This window comes from Balaenoptera acutorostrata, chromosome X, assembly GCF_949987535.1.
Source record: "Balaenoptera acutorostrata chromosome X, mBalAcu1.1, whole genome shotgun sequence".
In the NCBI taxonomy this organism is placed as follows: Eukaryota; Metazoa; Chordata; class Mammalia; order Artiodactyla; family Balaenopteridae; genus Balaenoptera; species Balaenoptera acutorostrata.
In genome coordinates this window covers 55,664,365-55,681,157 of record NC_080085.1, presented here as the reverse complement: position 1 = coordinate 55,681,157, position 16,793 = coordinate 55,664,365, and the positions used below count along the sequence as shown (strand labels likewise).

At 44.6% G+C, this 16,793-nt stretch overlaps 1 protein-coding gene across 1 annotated transcript in view; it reads right to left on the bottom strand.

Annotated features, from left to right (window-relative positions):
* Positions 1 to 2,880: 2,880 nt before the first annotated feature.
* Positions 2,881 to 16,793, bottom strand: part of MSN (moesin) — a 66,578-nt gene continuing 52,665 nt past the window's right edge. The window contains exons 5-13 of the mRNA XM_057537908.1: positions 15,809 to 15,892; positions 14,983 to 15,129; positions 13,577 to 13,673; positions 11,667 to 11,830; positions 9,076 to 9,206; positions 8,655 to 8,815; positions 7,391 to 7,483; positions 5,899 to 6,123; positions 2,881 to 5,055 (exon numbers count right to left, since the gene is read on the bottom strand). Of these exons, the coding sequence (XP_057393891.1) occupies positions 4,891 to 5,055; positions 5,899 to 6,123; positions 7,391 to 7,483; positions 8,655 to 8,815; positions 9,076 to 9,206; positions 11,667 to 11,830; positions 13,577 to 13,673; positions 14,983 to 15,129; positions 15,809 to 15,892 (1,267 nt within the window). The 3' untranslated portion in view covers positions 2,881 to 4,890. The remainder of the gene's footprint in view (positions 5,056 to 5,898; positions 6,124 to 7,390; positions 7,484 to 8,654; positions 8,816 to 9,075; positions 9,207 to 11,666; positions 11,831 to 13,576; positions 13,674 to 14,982; positions 15,130 to 15,808; positions 15,893 to 16,793) is intronic.

Sequence of the window (16,793 nt, the reverse complement as noted above, 5' to 3'; positions counted from 1 at the left end):
AAAAATGAGTAGATAGTGGTGCCACCAAGTGAGAGGGGAACAGATGAGGATAAGCAGAGTAGGGTGACAATATAGAGAATATATTTGCTTATTAGACATTCTGAATTTGAGGCTCCAAGAAATACTTAAATCTTGTCTCTGTCACTCCAAGCTGTGTGACCTTTGACAATTTATTTATCCTCTCTGTGCCTTAGTTTCCTCATCTGTAATAATTGGCCTTGACTTAGAGATGTGAAAATAACATGAAGAACTATAAAGCACATTGAAGAGTGTCCGACATACAGTAAGTGCTTAGTAAACATTAATTATAATTACAATTATTATTACAAAGCCATGAGCAAATCTGAGATGTTGAGGGGCTGGGAAGGATCTACTATGTCTAGAATGTAAAGTGCTGGGGGAGATAGATGATGATGAATAGTGGAAGAAAAGACAAGTTAAATTCTGAAGAGTCATGAATGCTCCCTAAGCTAAGCAAGGTAATGGATGTTCTCAAAGAGCAACAGGCTTGGAGCCCTCCATTTCAGCTCTAGAAAAGGATCTAGAAGTAGTGTAGCCTATTTCCTTAAGATCTTGACTAAAGGCTTCAAGAAACATCACCTATGCACAGATATGTAAATGTGGGATGGGGAGATATCTTTAGGAAGAGGATTGGAAACAAAGCAGCTAAGACAGTAAGGGTGCCCCATGGTAGACTGTGTACAGGTCTGGGGCAGATACAGGAGATAGTTCAAGGCTAAGTCCTGCTGTTGGGACTGTGGACAAGTACCTTTGATCCTTGAGCTTCAGTTTCCCACTCTATAGAATGGGGAGAAAGGATTAGATCCAGGAATCTCTCTGGTCCCTTCCTGATCAGATATTATAATTAAGGGATATAGTAAAGCAAGCAATGGAGCACTACTCCTGGATGGCAGAGAAGGCCTGACCTAGGCCTTGAAGGCCCACCAAAGAGTCAGGAAGCAAGTTCTAGGCCCCTATTTGCCTGACTGCTTGTGTGACCTTAGACAAGTCTCTTATCTCTCAGGAAAGTATTTGTCTAGTCTGGACTCCAGTGGTTCTCAAAGTGTGGCCCCTGGAACAGCAGCATCAATGCAAATTCTCAGGTTCCACTTCAGACCCACTGAATCAGAGACTCTGGAGGTGGAGTCTAGTAATCTGTTTTAAGCAGCCCACAAAGTGATTCCAATAGACAGTATAATTTGAGAACCATTATTCTAGATATTTTCAAACTTTTGCAGCGAGGGAACCCCCCCCCCTTATCTTTTCTTTTTCATGGATTTGTAATTTACATACACCTTGATGAATTTTTACATGTTTATACCCTGTATCCACCACCCAAACCAATTGTATTTCCATGACTTCAGGTTTCCTTGTGCCACTTTCCAGTCAATCCCTCCCACCCCAGCTCCAGACAACCATGCCTGCTCTAGAGCTCAACATAAATGGAATTATATGTTCTCTTTTGTGTCTACTTTTTTTTTCTGTACAAGATATTACCTGTGAGATTCATTCATATTGTTGTGTCAGTAGTTGTTTTTTCTTTAATTTCTACTGCTGAGCAATATACCATTGTATGAATATACTACAGTTTTGTCCATTCTCTAGTTGATGAATATTTGTGTTGTTTTCAGATCTGGAGCTATTGCAAATAGTACTGCTACGTCTTTTGGTGGACAGAAGCACTCATTACTCTTGGATATATACCCAGGAGTACCACCACCCCTTTTAAAAATTAAATCTTTTTCTTTTGAGATCACTGTAGATTCACATGCAGTTATAAGATAAATAATACAAAGAGATCTCATGTACACTTTATTCACTTTCCACCAATGGTAATATCTTGTAAACTATGGTATAACATCACAACCAAGATATTAATATTGACACAATCAAGATAGAGTATCACTGCAAGGATATCTCATGTTACTCTCTTATATATCCAGATCTACTTCTCAGATGGCTTCCCCCCACTTCCTTAACTGCTGGAAACCTACACTTTGGAATCATTAAATACATTGATACCTGTGTCCCACTACTAGAGATTATAATTTGATCTGAGGATGTGGTCCAGGCTTTGGAATCTTTAAGATTCTAATATGCAGACAAGTTTGAGAGCCACTGCCTCAAAGGGTTGTCGTAAGGATTTAAAGCTCACAGAATACATACTTACTTTTCCTTGCAAGTATTGGCTCACCAAGAAGGGAGCTGGTAAGTGAGAGAGTATGCCAGGTCCAAGACGGCCTGGAAGGCTGATCTGGGTCTCAGTTTCCTCGTCTGTAAAACTGGGATAACCATATCTAGGCTACAAAATTGCCATGTTTTATAAACCATAAAGTACATCTTTTGTACATACATATACTAGTCTCCATTCTTACTTCATACTCCACTCCTTACTACCTTTTGCAACAGGGCTCAAGGTAATTTCTATGACCTTCACTGGCACTGCAATAAGTGAGGATAATAGGAGGTGAGCAAGCCTGGAGGCCTTCCTGAAAAGAGGCAGGATAGGGCCTGACCACCCCAGGGGGAGTCCAGAGATATAAACCACCCCCCACAAGCAGCCCCAAAGCCCCAATGCCAAAAAAGCCCAGGAGCATCATATGGTCAATACAGGGCCCATCTACACCAGAAAAAAATGGCCTAGGGCTATGGAAAGGACACAGGCTATTAAGTCATACAGTTCTGTGCCATTGGGCAGTTATTCTACTTTTTCAAGTCCATTTCCTCCTCTATAAAACGAGGATAGTCAAATCCACTCTCCATAGGACTGAAGTGAGAATGAAATGAGACCAGGGATAGGAAAGTGGTCCACAGAGTGCAAATTACAGTGAAGTATCTTACAGCCACCCACTCATGCCACAAAGAAAGATCAAGTCACAGTGAAGTCTTCCTAGATTTTATTGGCACTGAAATAGAACATTGGTTAAGCATAAACCCCTCCGAAAACAAATTTTAAAAACCCCAAAAATACACACACAAAAAAACTGAATATAAAATCTAACCTTTTTCCCCAGCTTCCCTGGGGCGGGGGGTACTAACTTTAAGGCAGCTAGATTGCCCCACAATTCCAGGTTTGGATTTAGCCAATATAGGGCATATCACCAAGAGAGTGTCAATATAATTCACAGCAATGCACATAAGACTCCGCAAGGTCAAGCAGGAGGCAAGGGGAGGGAGGGATCAAAGCCATGGACTCTGGGCTAGGGGCACTGCATGGAAGGACAGTAGGGCCCCTTGGGGAATGAACGCTGAGGAGAAGGCAAAAAAAGGAACAATAAAACCAAATACCAAGAACCTTAAAAAAGGATTGTATGACCTATAGTGACAGGTGATATCACTAATACTGAAAGCTTCCTACATTAATTTTTCTGGCAAAATATTCTTTTACAATATAGTATATGCTTCCTAGGTGTAGGGGTGGCAAGGGAATGAGGCCAAAACGATCCTGTCCCAACACTAATATCTTCTAAGGGTGCATTAGCAAGAAACACAGAAATCAATATTGAGTTAGATGCCACTAAAATATATAATACTGGTGGAAAGAAAAAGAGCACACATGAGACAGAGAGGAGGAGGAGGCTGCTCCTGGGTTGAAAGAAAGAGGTGGGGGTGTGAAAAGGACCAGGCCAGAGCCCCTAACAGCTCTCTGGTTTACAGCTCCAAGGGATAGCACAGCTGGTGGCAAGACCTGGGTTAGAGGTTTATTAAACAGAGGCAGGACCCAATCACCACCTTGGAGAGGTGTAAACTGTAGGATCTGGGCCACGAGCTTCTCTCACCATACTCAGCTTCTTCCACCCACTCACCAATTGAGCCAACTGACACCAAGATCCAGGGCTCACCAAACCAAGGCCTTAATGGCCCTGAAACAGGAGCTGTGGTCCAAGTAACTCTGAAGGGAGAAGTGGTCTGGGACCCCTGGCAGGTAAAATACTGAAGCCACGTGTGAATATTTCCTCCCTTTAGCAAGAGTTCTGGATGGGGCTGGCTGGGCTTGGGGGTAACCATCCCTACTGTTCTACCTGGAGGGGGTTTGGGGATTGGAGTGGGGAGGGGCAGATCCCAAGAGGGGAAGAGGAACAGAGAATAATAAGTAAGGGATATCTCTGCCCATAGAGCTCACTTGAAACAAGTCTAGGCTCCCATAAGGCATAGGGGCAGATCCTCTACCCAATCTTTTCTGAACAGAATGGCCAACCGCCTTCCAGGATGTTGGTGAAGCCTCTTGCAGGCACTGTCTCCCCCATATCACCCTGAAGAGAAACTGAGTCCCTGAACTCAGGGACAAGGTTTACTGGGACCGAGTTTGTAACAGGCCCAATCTGGGAGGTAGAGAGAAGAATGAGTGAACATCTTTTTAGCCTCCGATCATTACAAAGCCTAAACAACTCTAGAAGGAATGGACACTGGGAGGCCTAATCCTAGGGCAGTTGACATCCTAGAACATACAGCCAAGGCTCCACCTCCTTCTCTAAACCCTGTGATGTTCCAATTCTGCAAATCACAGGACCATGAAGAGGAAGGCAGTGGTGGGGGCCAGTTTTCAACATACTACACTTGACTCCTGCAGAGCAACAGTAAATGTGGGGGTATTTCCCAAATCAAGTGGGAAGTGCCTCTGAGCTGAGAAAGTGATCTCTTCTAGCAAGCTAGATCACCTGGGATAGAGGAAAAAGAGGGTCCCATCATCACCACAGTGGGCCGTCTCTCTGCCTAGGGAAGTGAGTGAAGGCTGAGGGGCTAGGTTTGGTCCCATGGCTGTACTGAATGCTTGGCATGACTCCTGGGCTGCTCTAGTTAGTGGCTCCAGCACAGTGTGAGTTAGGCAAGAGTGTAGGAGTGTGGGGGCAAGGAAGAAGGGAGGAGGGGTCCCTAGAGGCTGGGTGCCCATTACATGGACTCAAACTCATCAATGCGCTGCTTAGTATTGCCCTGCCGGATCTGGCGCAGGGTCTTGTATTTGTCTCGACCCAGTCGCATGTTCTCAGCATGAATCATGTCATTAGCAGTCTTCTTGGACTCATCACGGGCATTGGCCAGCTCTGAAGTGAGGGCCTGTGAGGGTGCAAGGGGATAAGGGGTTAATGGCTTCCTCTCATTTTACCTCCCCTCGTTAATCAGATGTATTTCCTGATTTATTTCCTTCTTACCTCCCTCCCACCCTCTCCACCACCTTTCTCTCTCAACCCCCACCCCTGCCCACCTCTTTATACACACAAACACAGACACACACATTTTTTGAGAGCCATTTCCAGCCCTGTTAGAACTGCAGTGGGGCAAGAATTTAGAAAAACAAAACAAAAAAACCAAAACACCAACTTAGCAGATCAACTGATGACAGAATCCTGAGAGTAGAACAATACACCAAAGATTCAAGTAGGAATTGTGACAACTAAGTATTTTCTGAATATGAGGTACATGGAATATGGGTGGAGGACGGTGCAAAAAAACAAAAAAAAAAAAAAAGGAAGAGGCGGTCCAGGCTCTGATTAATAAGTGAGAGGTGGGACTTCCCTGGTGGCACAGTGGTTAAGAATCCGCCTGACAATGCAGGGGACATGGGTTCGAGCCCTGGTCCGGGAAGATCCCACATGCCACGGAGCAACTAAGCCCATGTGCCACAACTACCGAGCCTGCGTGCCACAGCTAGAGAAAGCCCATGCGCAGCAATGAAGACCCAACACAGCCAAAGATAAATAAATAAATTTATAAAATAAATAAATAAATAAAAAATAAATAAGTGAGAGGTGCCCTCCCTGAAAGTTCTCACTGAGAAATGCTCAAGCTCCCACACAGCACTGAGACAGGCTCCTCTACTGCTCCCGTGCCCGGATGATCTAGGGAAGGCCATGGGCTACTAAGTCAATACACATGGTCTCCATGACCATGCCTCGATACCTTCAGGTGCTTCTGCACACGCTCATTCTTCTCTGCCTCAGTGGTACGTTCCTCCTCGCTGCGATCCTTGGCCATGGCATCAGCCCGCAGTTCGGCGCTGGCCTCTGCACCGTTCTCATCCTGCTCATCCTGCTCATTCTCGGCAGGCTCTGCCACATGAGGCGTGCTCATGGCAGTCTTCAGCTCTGCACGGGTCTTCTCCAAGTCTTCTTGTACCATCTGAGCCTGTCCAGTAACAGAGGAAGAGAAGGACTGGCAGTCAGACCAGGCTAACTTGCGGCTTTCTGCTGTGCCTAGAATGGCCCAGCAGAAAGCAGGCACCAGGTAGGCCAAGTCACTTTGTCTGACTGATCCTGAGTTCCTTCAGCTGTATAATAGGAGTAATTGTACCAAATTCCCTGGGGGTATTGGAGAATTCTGGGAAGTATTTGAGAAAGCCTTGAGCTCCTTCTCCCATGATACCCACTGTCAAGGAAGGATGGAAGCGTGAAGAAACCCAAATCCTCACATCGGTCAGAATGGCCATCATCAAAAAATCTGCAAACAATACATGTTGGAGAGGGTGTGGAGAAAAGGGAACACTCTTGCACTGTTGGTGGGAATGTAAATTGATACAGCCACTATGGAGAACAGTATGGAGGTTCCTTAAAAAACTAAATAGAACTACCATATGACCCAGCAATCCCACTACTGGGCATATGCCCTGAGAAAACCATAATTCAAAAAGAGACATGTACCACAATGTTCACTGCAGCACTATTTACAATAGCCAGGACATGGAAGCAACCTAAGTGTCCATCGACAGATGAATGGATAAAGACGATGTGGTACATATATACAATGGAATATTACTCAGCCATAAAAAGAAATGAAATTGAGTTATTTGCAGTGAGATGGATGGACCTAGAGTCTGTTATACAGAGTGAAGTAAATCAGAAAGAGAAAAACAAATACCGTATGCTAACACATATATATGGAATCAAAAAAAAATGGTTCTGAAGAACCTAGGGGCAGAACAGGAATAAAGACACAGACGTAGAGAATGGACTTGAGGACACGGGGAGGGGGAAGGGTAAGCTGAGAAGAAGTGAGAGAGTGGCGTGGACATATATACACTACCAAATGTAAATAGATAGCTAGTGGGAAGCAGCCGCATAGCACAGGGAGATCAGCTCGGTGCTCTGTGACCACCTAGAGAGGTGGGATAGGGAGGGTGGGAGGGAGACGCAAGAGGGAGGAGATATGGGGATATATGTATATGTATAGCTGATTCACTTTGTTGTAGAGCAGAAACTAACACACCATTGTAAAGCAATTATACTTCAATGAAGATGTTAAAAAAATAATATTTTTTTAAATAAAAAATAAAATAAAAGATACTTCCAGGTATTATCTTTAAAAATAAATAAATAAATAAAAGAATCTAAGGAACTGGAGCCTATGCATATGATACCCCATCCCACACTGCTTTGTCCTGGGCACTGTATCTTACCTTCTGCTGCCATTCCACAGCCTCACTCTCCTTTTTCTGTCGGGCCATCTCCAGCTGGGAGATCCGAGCTGTCAGCTCTGCCATTTCTAAGGCCTGTGGATCAATTGGAAGCTTATGAGAGGTGGGCCTTCTGGTCCTCAGGCCCCAGGTGTCTTCAACCCCAGATCCCCTGAGAACTAACAGGGGACTTGCTGCTCCACTTGCTTGCTGCTCTGGAGGCTCTTTTTACCACACTTCCTCCAGGAAGCCCAGAGGAACACTCTTATTCTCAGATCTACTATAGCACCCTATTAACTCCAAACTATTTCCTTATAAGTCAGAGCTCCCTGCCTAGACTATAGACCTGAGGACAAACAGTGTGTCATCTCTGGCTCTTCCTCATCTCTCTCTCTCCCTCTCTCCCTCTTGTTATTGCCAATTGCACAGTTAGGGCCTCAGTAAAGCTTTGGAGATCACTGTGTCACTGCCTGAAGTGGCAGACCCTTTCCTGTTATCCTACAATGCTCAGGGCTCCACTAAGACTCTTCCCAGGACAAGTATAGGAATGACACTCAAGTGTCACAAAGTGATCTGAAGAAGGGAATAAAGCTTATGTACGCCCTCACACTTTGGGCAAATCTCCCAGAGGACGTTTCCCCCTGAGAATTAGGTTTTAGGTTCCTGCACTCCCACTCCAAACGGTACAGGGGGAGAGCATATGTCAAGGACTTTGGGACACAGGTTCTTAATTTCTGAGTCACAGAACCCTTGGAAATTGTGATGAAAGCAACCTTTAAAAGAGAGGCAGAAATGACTTCTCATTCTTACTCAGTCACAACAGTGTGACCTCTGATGAGTCTCTTCAACCTCTCTGAGCCCTAATTTCCTTATCTGGGCATATTATCCCACAAGGATTAATCTCATAGGGTTATTAGGAAGAGGAAATAAGGAAGTAAGGAAAAGGGAAAAGTTGCTAGTATAGCTTGTAACACACGTAGCTAGTCAATCAAGTGTGAATCCCTTTACTTCTTTCCTCCCTCTCTCCTTTCTCAGGTCATCAGCCCAAATCCCCAATTGCTAAGAAAGAGAATAAAAGTAAGGGTTAGGGAAGAGTATTTGCAAAATGACTTCTCAGCTTGCTTCTGAAGGAGCTATCTGCTGGAAGCCTGCTGAGAGTTACCCTGCTGGAAAGAACCAGTCCTGCAAGCAGAGGTAGCTGCGAATAGGTAGGCAGACAGAAGAGAAAACTCAGGTCCCATAATCCCAGCCCATTTTGTAGCTTTACCAGTTGTTCCTGGGTCTTCTTCTGGTCCCGGGAGGCCTGCAACAGGGCCTCCTTGGCCTCTTCAGCTTCTTGACGCTCTTTGGCCAGTTTTTCAGCCTCGCTCTGGGCACGCTTCCGCTCCTGTTCAAGTTCCAGAGCCCTGCGGGTCTGTTCTTCCAGTTCTGGGAAGAGAAGGTAGGGGAAAGGTGGTGAAGAGTGCAGAGATCAAGAAGGGACGCCTAACTTCCTTCCTGGAAATGCTTCACCCCAGGACACAGCTGGCAGAAAGTTCTAGGCACTCTTCCTCTTGCCCCATCACTCCTCTATTCTTTAGCCATATCTGGAATATATGGCCTGAGTCTGCAGCTCAGACAGAAGGGTTTCCAGCTCATAGAGTCAGACTGTGGGAAAACCCAGTCTCCAAGGTGACTCCAAGCCTCACCTTGTTGAGCCTTCTTAGTCTGTTCCTCGATCTGCTTCAGCCTCTCCATCAGTTCCTCCTTTTCCCGTTCAATCTTCTCCTTCTCCTTTTCTGCCATCTCACGTTTCTTCTTCTCATTTTCCAGCAGAGCACTAGGAAAGGAGAAAGAAGGGATGGAACAGGATAGCAAGGCCACATGGAAGCCTTGGAATCCCCAAGGCTCCCTGGCCCTGGCCCCTCAGTCCCCACCCATCCAACACACTCAGGGCTTGTGAGGCAAGACCACTCTCCCTTCTCTCTACATTCTTGTCCTTACATCATAGCCCTACATGGGCCGGTATGCTCAGGGCCCTGTCACTTTGTCTCAGAATCAGGAGATCCAACCTGGACTCTCAGATTGTCCACTACCCAGTGGGTAATCAGTGGGTGCCCTTAGCTACATCATTTCTTTGCTCTTGTTCTCAGTAACCTTATCTGTAAAATGGCCAAATAAGTCCTGCCCTATCTACCTTATAAAGTTACAGGGAGAAAAGTTTTGGATCTGTGCTGATATACTGTGGTTCAAGTCTGGTGATCCCTATGGCTAGGGCATCAGTCCTCTGCCTGCCCTCTGAAGCTCAGCTCTAGGCTCCTTTTCCCCAGAATTTGTTGTAAATCTAAAATAAGTATTTGCTTTTTCTTGCCCCAGCGCCTCTTCCAGGAGGCCTTCTTTTCTCCCTTGGCTAGATGTCTTTTCTCTTTCTGACCCCTCAGAATACTTGGCCTATCCTTCTCCACATCCCTCCTCCCTGTTATTTTTCTCCATAGTACTTCTTATCATGTCACATACCATATAATATGCTTATTTGATCTGTCTGTCTCTTCCCACTAGAATGACAGCTTCATGGGAGCAGAGCAGAGATTTTTGTCTTTTTTTTTTCACTGCTCAATAAATATATATTGAGTGAATGAATGACACAGCATTGGTACCTTGAACTGTTATATATATACTGTTTTTTCCCTTTCTTCCACTATACTGTGAGGTCCTTGAGGGCAGGTTCCTGCCAGATCCAGTTCTGTAAACTGCCCCTAATTTCATTTTTTCAGAATAAATGTGAACTTTGGTGTCTAACCTCTCATACACGGAGTCATTTTCCAGCCTACTAGATTAGAAGCCTCCTGAGGTTCCAAACTCTTTATGACAGAGTATCTACTAACACAGTGCTCTCAAACATTAACATGCACAGGAATCACCAGGGATCTTATTTTTCAAATAACTTACTGAGGTGAAATTCACATAATATAAAATTAACCATTTTAAAGTGAATAATTCAGTGGCATTTAATACATTCACAATGTTGTATGACCACTACCTCTATTAGTTCCAAAACATTTCATCACTCCAAAGGAAAACCCATACCTGGTATTAAGCAGTTTCTCCACATCTCCCCTCCCTCCAGCCCCTGACAACCACCAATCTGCCTTCTGTTTATCTATTCTGGATATTTCATATAAATGGAATAATACAATATGTGACCTTTTGTGTCTGGTTTCTTTCACTTAGCATAATGTTTTACAGATTCATCTACATTGTAGTATGTATCAATACTTTGTTCTAAAATTTTTAATGGCTGAATAATATTTCATTGGATGGCTGTACAATTTGTTTATCCATTCATTCACTGATAGACATTTGGGCTGTTTCCAATTTTTGGTTATTGTGAATTGCACTGCTATGAACAGGTATGTGCATGTACATGTTTGAACACCTGTTTTCAATTTTTTTCAGTATATACCTAGGAGTGGAATTGTGGAATTGTATGGTAATTCTACATTTAACTTTTTGAGGAACCATCAAATTGTTTTCTACAGCAGCTGAACCATTTTACATTCCCACTAGCAATGAGCATGAGTTCCAATTTCTCCATACCCTTGCCAACAACTGTTATTTTCTGTTTTCATTTATTATATCCATATTAGTGAGTATGAGGTGGTACCTCACTGTGGTTTCGACTTGCATTTCCCTAATGACTAAGGGTGTTTTCATGTGCCTGCTGGCCATTTGCATATCTTCTTTGAAGAAATGTTCAACTAGGATCTTAAGTTGCAGATTTTGAATCAGCAGCTTTGGGGTAGGTCTCAGAATACTGCCTTTCTAATAAGTTCCAAAGTTGATGCTGATGCTGCTGAGCTTTAATGCACTTTGAGTAGCAAGGGGCCGCAGTGCAAAAGGGCTTGGTAGGGAAAATTCTGGTGGCTCTGCCCAATTCCACTCAAAAAACCCTAGAGTCCAGGTTTAAATGTGCATGAAGCCTTCTGCTACTGCTGCGATACTGGTCAGATAGCCCAGAGCAACCCAGAGTCCACCTAGAAGAGCAATGGCATGAGGGTCATAGATAATGGGGAACTATGAAATGCCCCTCCCTCCTATGAGCCTCTGAAATCCTAGGGTTCTAAATGCCTGCCTCCTGGGGATGGGGATGCCTGAGACTTAATGGAAGGGGTGTATCCCTGTACAGCTCTCTCTCCCCCAGTACCAGGATGGCTTCATGCCTTGCCTTTAGCAGGCTTGGCACCTCTGAGAAGCTTCTTTGCCGCAGCCCCGGCCCCCACTTCAGTTCCATGTCACCTACCGCTCCATCTGTTTCTGGTGCTTCTCCTCCCGGGCCTGTGCCTTCATCTGCTGCACCTCGATTGTGTCGGGCTTACGGCGGCGCATGTATAGCTCATGGTTCCCCATACACAGAGCCAAGATCCGTTTGTTAATCCGCAGCCGAGGAGCATAGAAGACGAAGTCCTGGTGGAAAACCAGCAGTCAGAAAGAGTTTAGAGGGACAGATGAAGGTGGGCTTCTGCCTTCTGAAAAGCTAAGTCCAAAAGCACTGGAAAGATCACGTTACAGATGGGAAGACCAATTATCAGAGTGGGGAAGTGACTTGCCCAGGGTCAGATGGCAGGTTAGTGGCAGACCCAGGGCTAGAACCCAGGCTTCTTGACTCCGAAACCAGTGCTCTTTCCACCGAGCCACAATTTCTTTCAACCTTTGCTTATGAAAAGCATCCTAAAATACCCTCAATGCAACTGAAAGATAGAAACTGACTTTATCTGCTAATTAGATATCCTGCTGGGTCTCAGGGGCCTCTCTTAGAGGCCCAATAATCCCTGCATAATACCGTGGTGAGTGTAGTATGGGTGGGCTGGACTGGTTCTATAATCTCCTAAAAGCATATCCTAGACCCAGTCCCTTCAATCCTGTTTGGAATAAGGCAGTTTGTAAATACATACATGAATATATAAATCTCCTGAACATCGATTATCCTGGTTGTTGTTTTTTAAATATGCCCTTGATCTCAGCTGGCTTTGTTACTTACCTTTTTCTGATGAAAGTTGAGCACAGCAGCAGTATTAAAAAAAAAAAACAAAACAAAACAAAAAAAAAAACAAAAAAACAAAAAACACACACACACAAGAAAATCCAGTGAGTTTGAGTTTGTTACTACAAATACCACTGGACCAAGGTCACCAGCAGATGGGCTAACCACCAGCTCCTCTGCCGCTGAACCCAAACTGCTACCGTCTCACATAGCTTAGGGTGCAGTAGAAGAAGCACAAGAACCAGAGGTCAAACAACCTAGGTGTAAATCCCAGCTCTATCATTTTTAGCTGTGTGATCTTGGGCAAATCACTCCATCCCTCTGAAACTCAATTTCATCATTTATAAAATAGGTATGCTACTACCTACCTGACAATGTCATTGAGGGTTTAAAGAGACAACATATATAAAGTTCCTAGCAGGGCAAGTTCAGAGACCTCGGAGCTGGAGAAGAATGGCTGAGGCCTCATGAGAAAGGTCTGGTTCAGCATGGCCATTGGCCCTTGTTGGACATGAGGTACATCAAAAGAGGAGACTCTCATCTCAGTTTTCTATCCTATTCCCAAGCACCAGCTTTCCAGTCTTGTCAGCCACAGGCAACTGAGTAGGTGACAGGTGTGGCAAGCATGTTAGAGGAATGACTGGACTGAAAGCACTTTCTTGATTTTGGATTGCTCTGGAGAGAAGTCTTGAGAGGACAGCAGCAAAGTTATAACAAAAAGAACACCTGGAGAATCATCTTTGGATCTGGACTTCTCCTGGCTCTGTCCTTTCTCCACAATTAAAGATAAATCAAGTACATGAACAGTTTCCACTTTCTAGGGCCTAGAGGCTTTAAAAGATAAGATGTACTCTCTGTTTCTACCCCAGAGCCTCAGGGAAGTAAAAGACAGTGGCTAAGAGGCAGTAATTAGACTGCCTGTGGCTCTCCATAATCCATGCTTCTCCTGAGACACAGGTAGCAGTGTGGCACCAGTTATAGGATGCCTCCTGACCATTTCTTGGCATCAGCATCCCCTTTCATTGCCAATCGCCTTTTGTGCCTCCTATTCCCACCCACATACACAAAAAAGCCAAAAATGGGAGAGAAATATAGAATGACACAATTGCTTCTAGCATTATCCAGGCCTTGGCAAGTACCTGTGTTGGCCAGTGGGAGGAGTCACTTACCGGGGCTTTTTTGTCAATGGGCTTGATGACAAATTTCTTGTCATTGAAAGAGATGTTCCTGATTTCACTCCAGGGGAAGCCTATCTTAGGAGTCAGTCTGTAAAAATGGATGCCAAGAACATTAGGATAAAGGCAAGACAAGAAGGACTTAGAGGGTTGGTGCCTTGCCCTCCCCACCACCAACTTCTCCCTTAAGGAGGTAGATTCATTGCCAGCTCAGCCAGTGTCATCACATGCCACCACATCAGCTGCCAGCATTGAGGGTGCACAAAGGACCTCCTGATACCACAATCAACATATCCCTTGTCCCAGTATCTGAGGTTTGTTTAATTTTATTTTTTGTTGAGGCATGGACCTTGTAACAATCCCTCACAAGAATCCCCAGCCCTACTTAACTGGAACTCTTCTACCCAAGGTTGTAAAAGTTGGGGAGAAGGTAAATAATGAGTTCCAAGACTCAGAAGTTACACAAAACAATAATATACTGATCTTCATCCTCATCAAGAGCAAGCCAAGAAGGGACTTCCCTAGTGGTCCAGTTGAGAACCCACCTTCCAATGCAGGGGACACGGGTTCGATCCCTGGTCAGGGAACTAAGATCCCACATGCTGCGGGGCAACTGAGCCCACGTGTCGCAACTACTGAGCCCATGTGCTCTGGAGCCTGTACGCCACAACTAGAGAGAAGCCCGTGCACTGCAACAAAGAGCCCATGTGCCGCAACTAAGACCCGACATGGCAATAAATAAATAAATAAATAAAATACTTTTTTTAAAAAAAAGAGCAATCCAAGGAAAAAAAATAAGCTAGTGAGATAAGGCTGTAGCAAGAGGGATTACAGGCCAAAAGGCACTTAATCATCATATGCAAAGGAGATTAATTACAAATCGTGACAAGGTAGGTTTTAGACCAGTGTTGTCCAACAGAAATATAATGAGAACCACACATGTAATTTTAAATTTTCTAACAGCCACATGAAAATAAGTAAAAGGAAATAGGTGGAATTAACTATAACAGCAGTTCATTTAACCCAGTATATGTAAAATACTATCATTTGAACATGTAAATCAATATTTTTAAAAATATTAGTGAGACATTTTGTATTCTGTTATTCACACTAAGTCTTCAAAGTCCAGTATGGAGTTTACACTTATAGCACATCTCAATTCAGAGCAGCCACATTTCAAGTGCTCAACAGCTATATGTGGCCAAAAGCTACCACAGTGGACAGTGCAAGTCTAGTCAATGCAAGATTTAGAGGCCTGAGGGAGGTTGTACAATCATCTGGACTGGTCTAAACTAGGTAGAAGAAGAATGATATAGGTGGGACCCAGGAAGTATAATCCTACTCTGTCAAATCCTAGGTGTCAAAGTGGTCCAAAAAACTAAGTAAGCTCTGAACTATACCTGTCATTCTGCTCATAGATGTTGAGACCCAGGGCATCCACTCCCAGCCACAGCTCTGAGCCTTTCTTGTTCTTGATGCTGAAGTAGTTCACACCATACATCTCCAGATCCTGGGCAATCTTCAGATACTCCAGGACAGCATCCTCCCTAAACAAGAGAGCAGGGTGGGGCGGGGGCAGGGAATATAGGGGAGCCTGTGAATCAGACCCAGGGAGACAGAAAGCCTACTTGTTCTGCACTTCTGACAAGAATCTTGCTATAAGGGGTGGGAAAGAGGATGGAAGGTGAACAGATGATGGCGAACAGAGCACAACATGACTTTTGCCAAAAAATGCTCACAGGAGCCTCAGGTCTGAGGTTCCCAAGGGGAATAAAGGCAGGCTGACCCTTGCTGGCCTCTGGCATGTTAGCTATCACAGAAGCCTCGTACGCAGGCACATTATTAGCAAAGCGCAAGTGAGGTGGTGATGGCAAAATGGTAAGATATGTTCTTCAACTAGACAACTCCAAAATGGTATGCCATGTTTATAGAGCTCCTTCTTCATTTCATTCTTGGGGAGGAGCCCCTGGTGGTGCAGAAGCTCCCTAGGGATCCTGAGATCCCCTTCATTTCTTTATGGTCAAAATTGTCTGGGCTATCAGTTGCCATCATTCACAAAAAGTACAGCTTTATAATGGCCCTGATTTACCTTCCATTTCTAATTTCCTGTTTCTCTCTCTCCAACGTCCTCCAGTGTTCCTAGCCCTCTGCCTCTTCTCTCTCCAGAACCAACTCTCATTCTCCCTGCAGGGGCAGTAGAGCCCACAGTTGCTAGGGCCGGCTTACCTGAGCATGCCCCGGTGCTCTTCATGCCACACCTGGATCCGTTCCTCCCACTGGTCCTTGTTAAGTTTGTGCTGTTCCAGGACCCTGGAAATACAATGCATGGTGAGTAGTTTAAAGCACAAAGTCCAAAAGCAGGGGTAAAGGGAAGTCTACTTAGCTCCCTAAGGGGTTGATGCAAAAAGAATGTGGGGTCATTACACCAGAAGCAGACTGAAATTACAGCAGGAGGTATTAATTAGACATAGGGAACTGCCTGAGGGGTATGAGAGATACAGAATGGGTGACCAAGAAAGACAATAGGAACACCTTCCTTTGTACCTTTAACCAGAAAATCCAATATGTGCTGTGGTCTCTAAGCAGAGCAATAACATATCAACAGTCTGTGCTGGCTTGTGGGGCTAAGAGTAGGAACGGGCCTCGTGGAGGCATGCACACACTCTCCTAGATCTTTGTGGTACCAACAGTTTGCAATTGTGAGACTATTGCTCAGGGATAAGATTACAGCCTGTGGCTACAGAACAAAGAACTGAGCCAAAATGGCTCTGGGAGAAACTATTGATAATGGGCTCAACCTCCCAGATCTACTAGATCATAAACAAGGCTTGCTTTAAATATGCTATCTCAGACATTATGGCAGTGACTTAGGTAGAGTCCGAGGGCACAACCACTATCCCTAATACCTTCAGGTGAGTTGTACATTTGCCACAGCTCCACTGGGACTGAGGCTACCAGAATGAAGCAGAACTTTTCCTTCCAATCCAGAAGCCTATGAAAATAGCGAATGGATGCAGTGGGGTTAAAAAAATCAAGAGACTAGTGTTCTAGGTCACCTTAAATGAGCTGTGGGAGATTGAGCAGGTCAGAGTGAGCACCTCTGCACATCTATTTCCTGAGCCAATAAGGATTGTGCTGCCTTATTCATTTTGTGTGTTGTTGTGATGCTAAAACAAGAATAATGAGTGTTTGAGAATGTTCAATTTTGAAG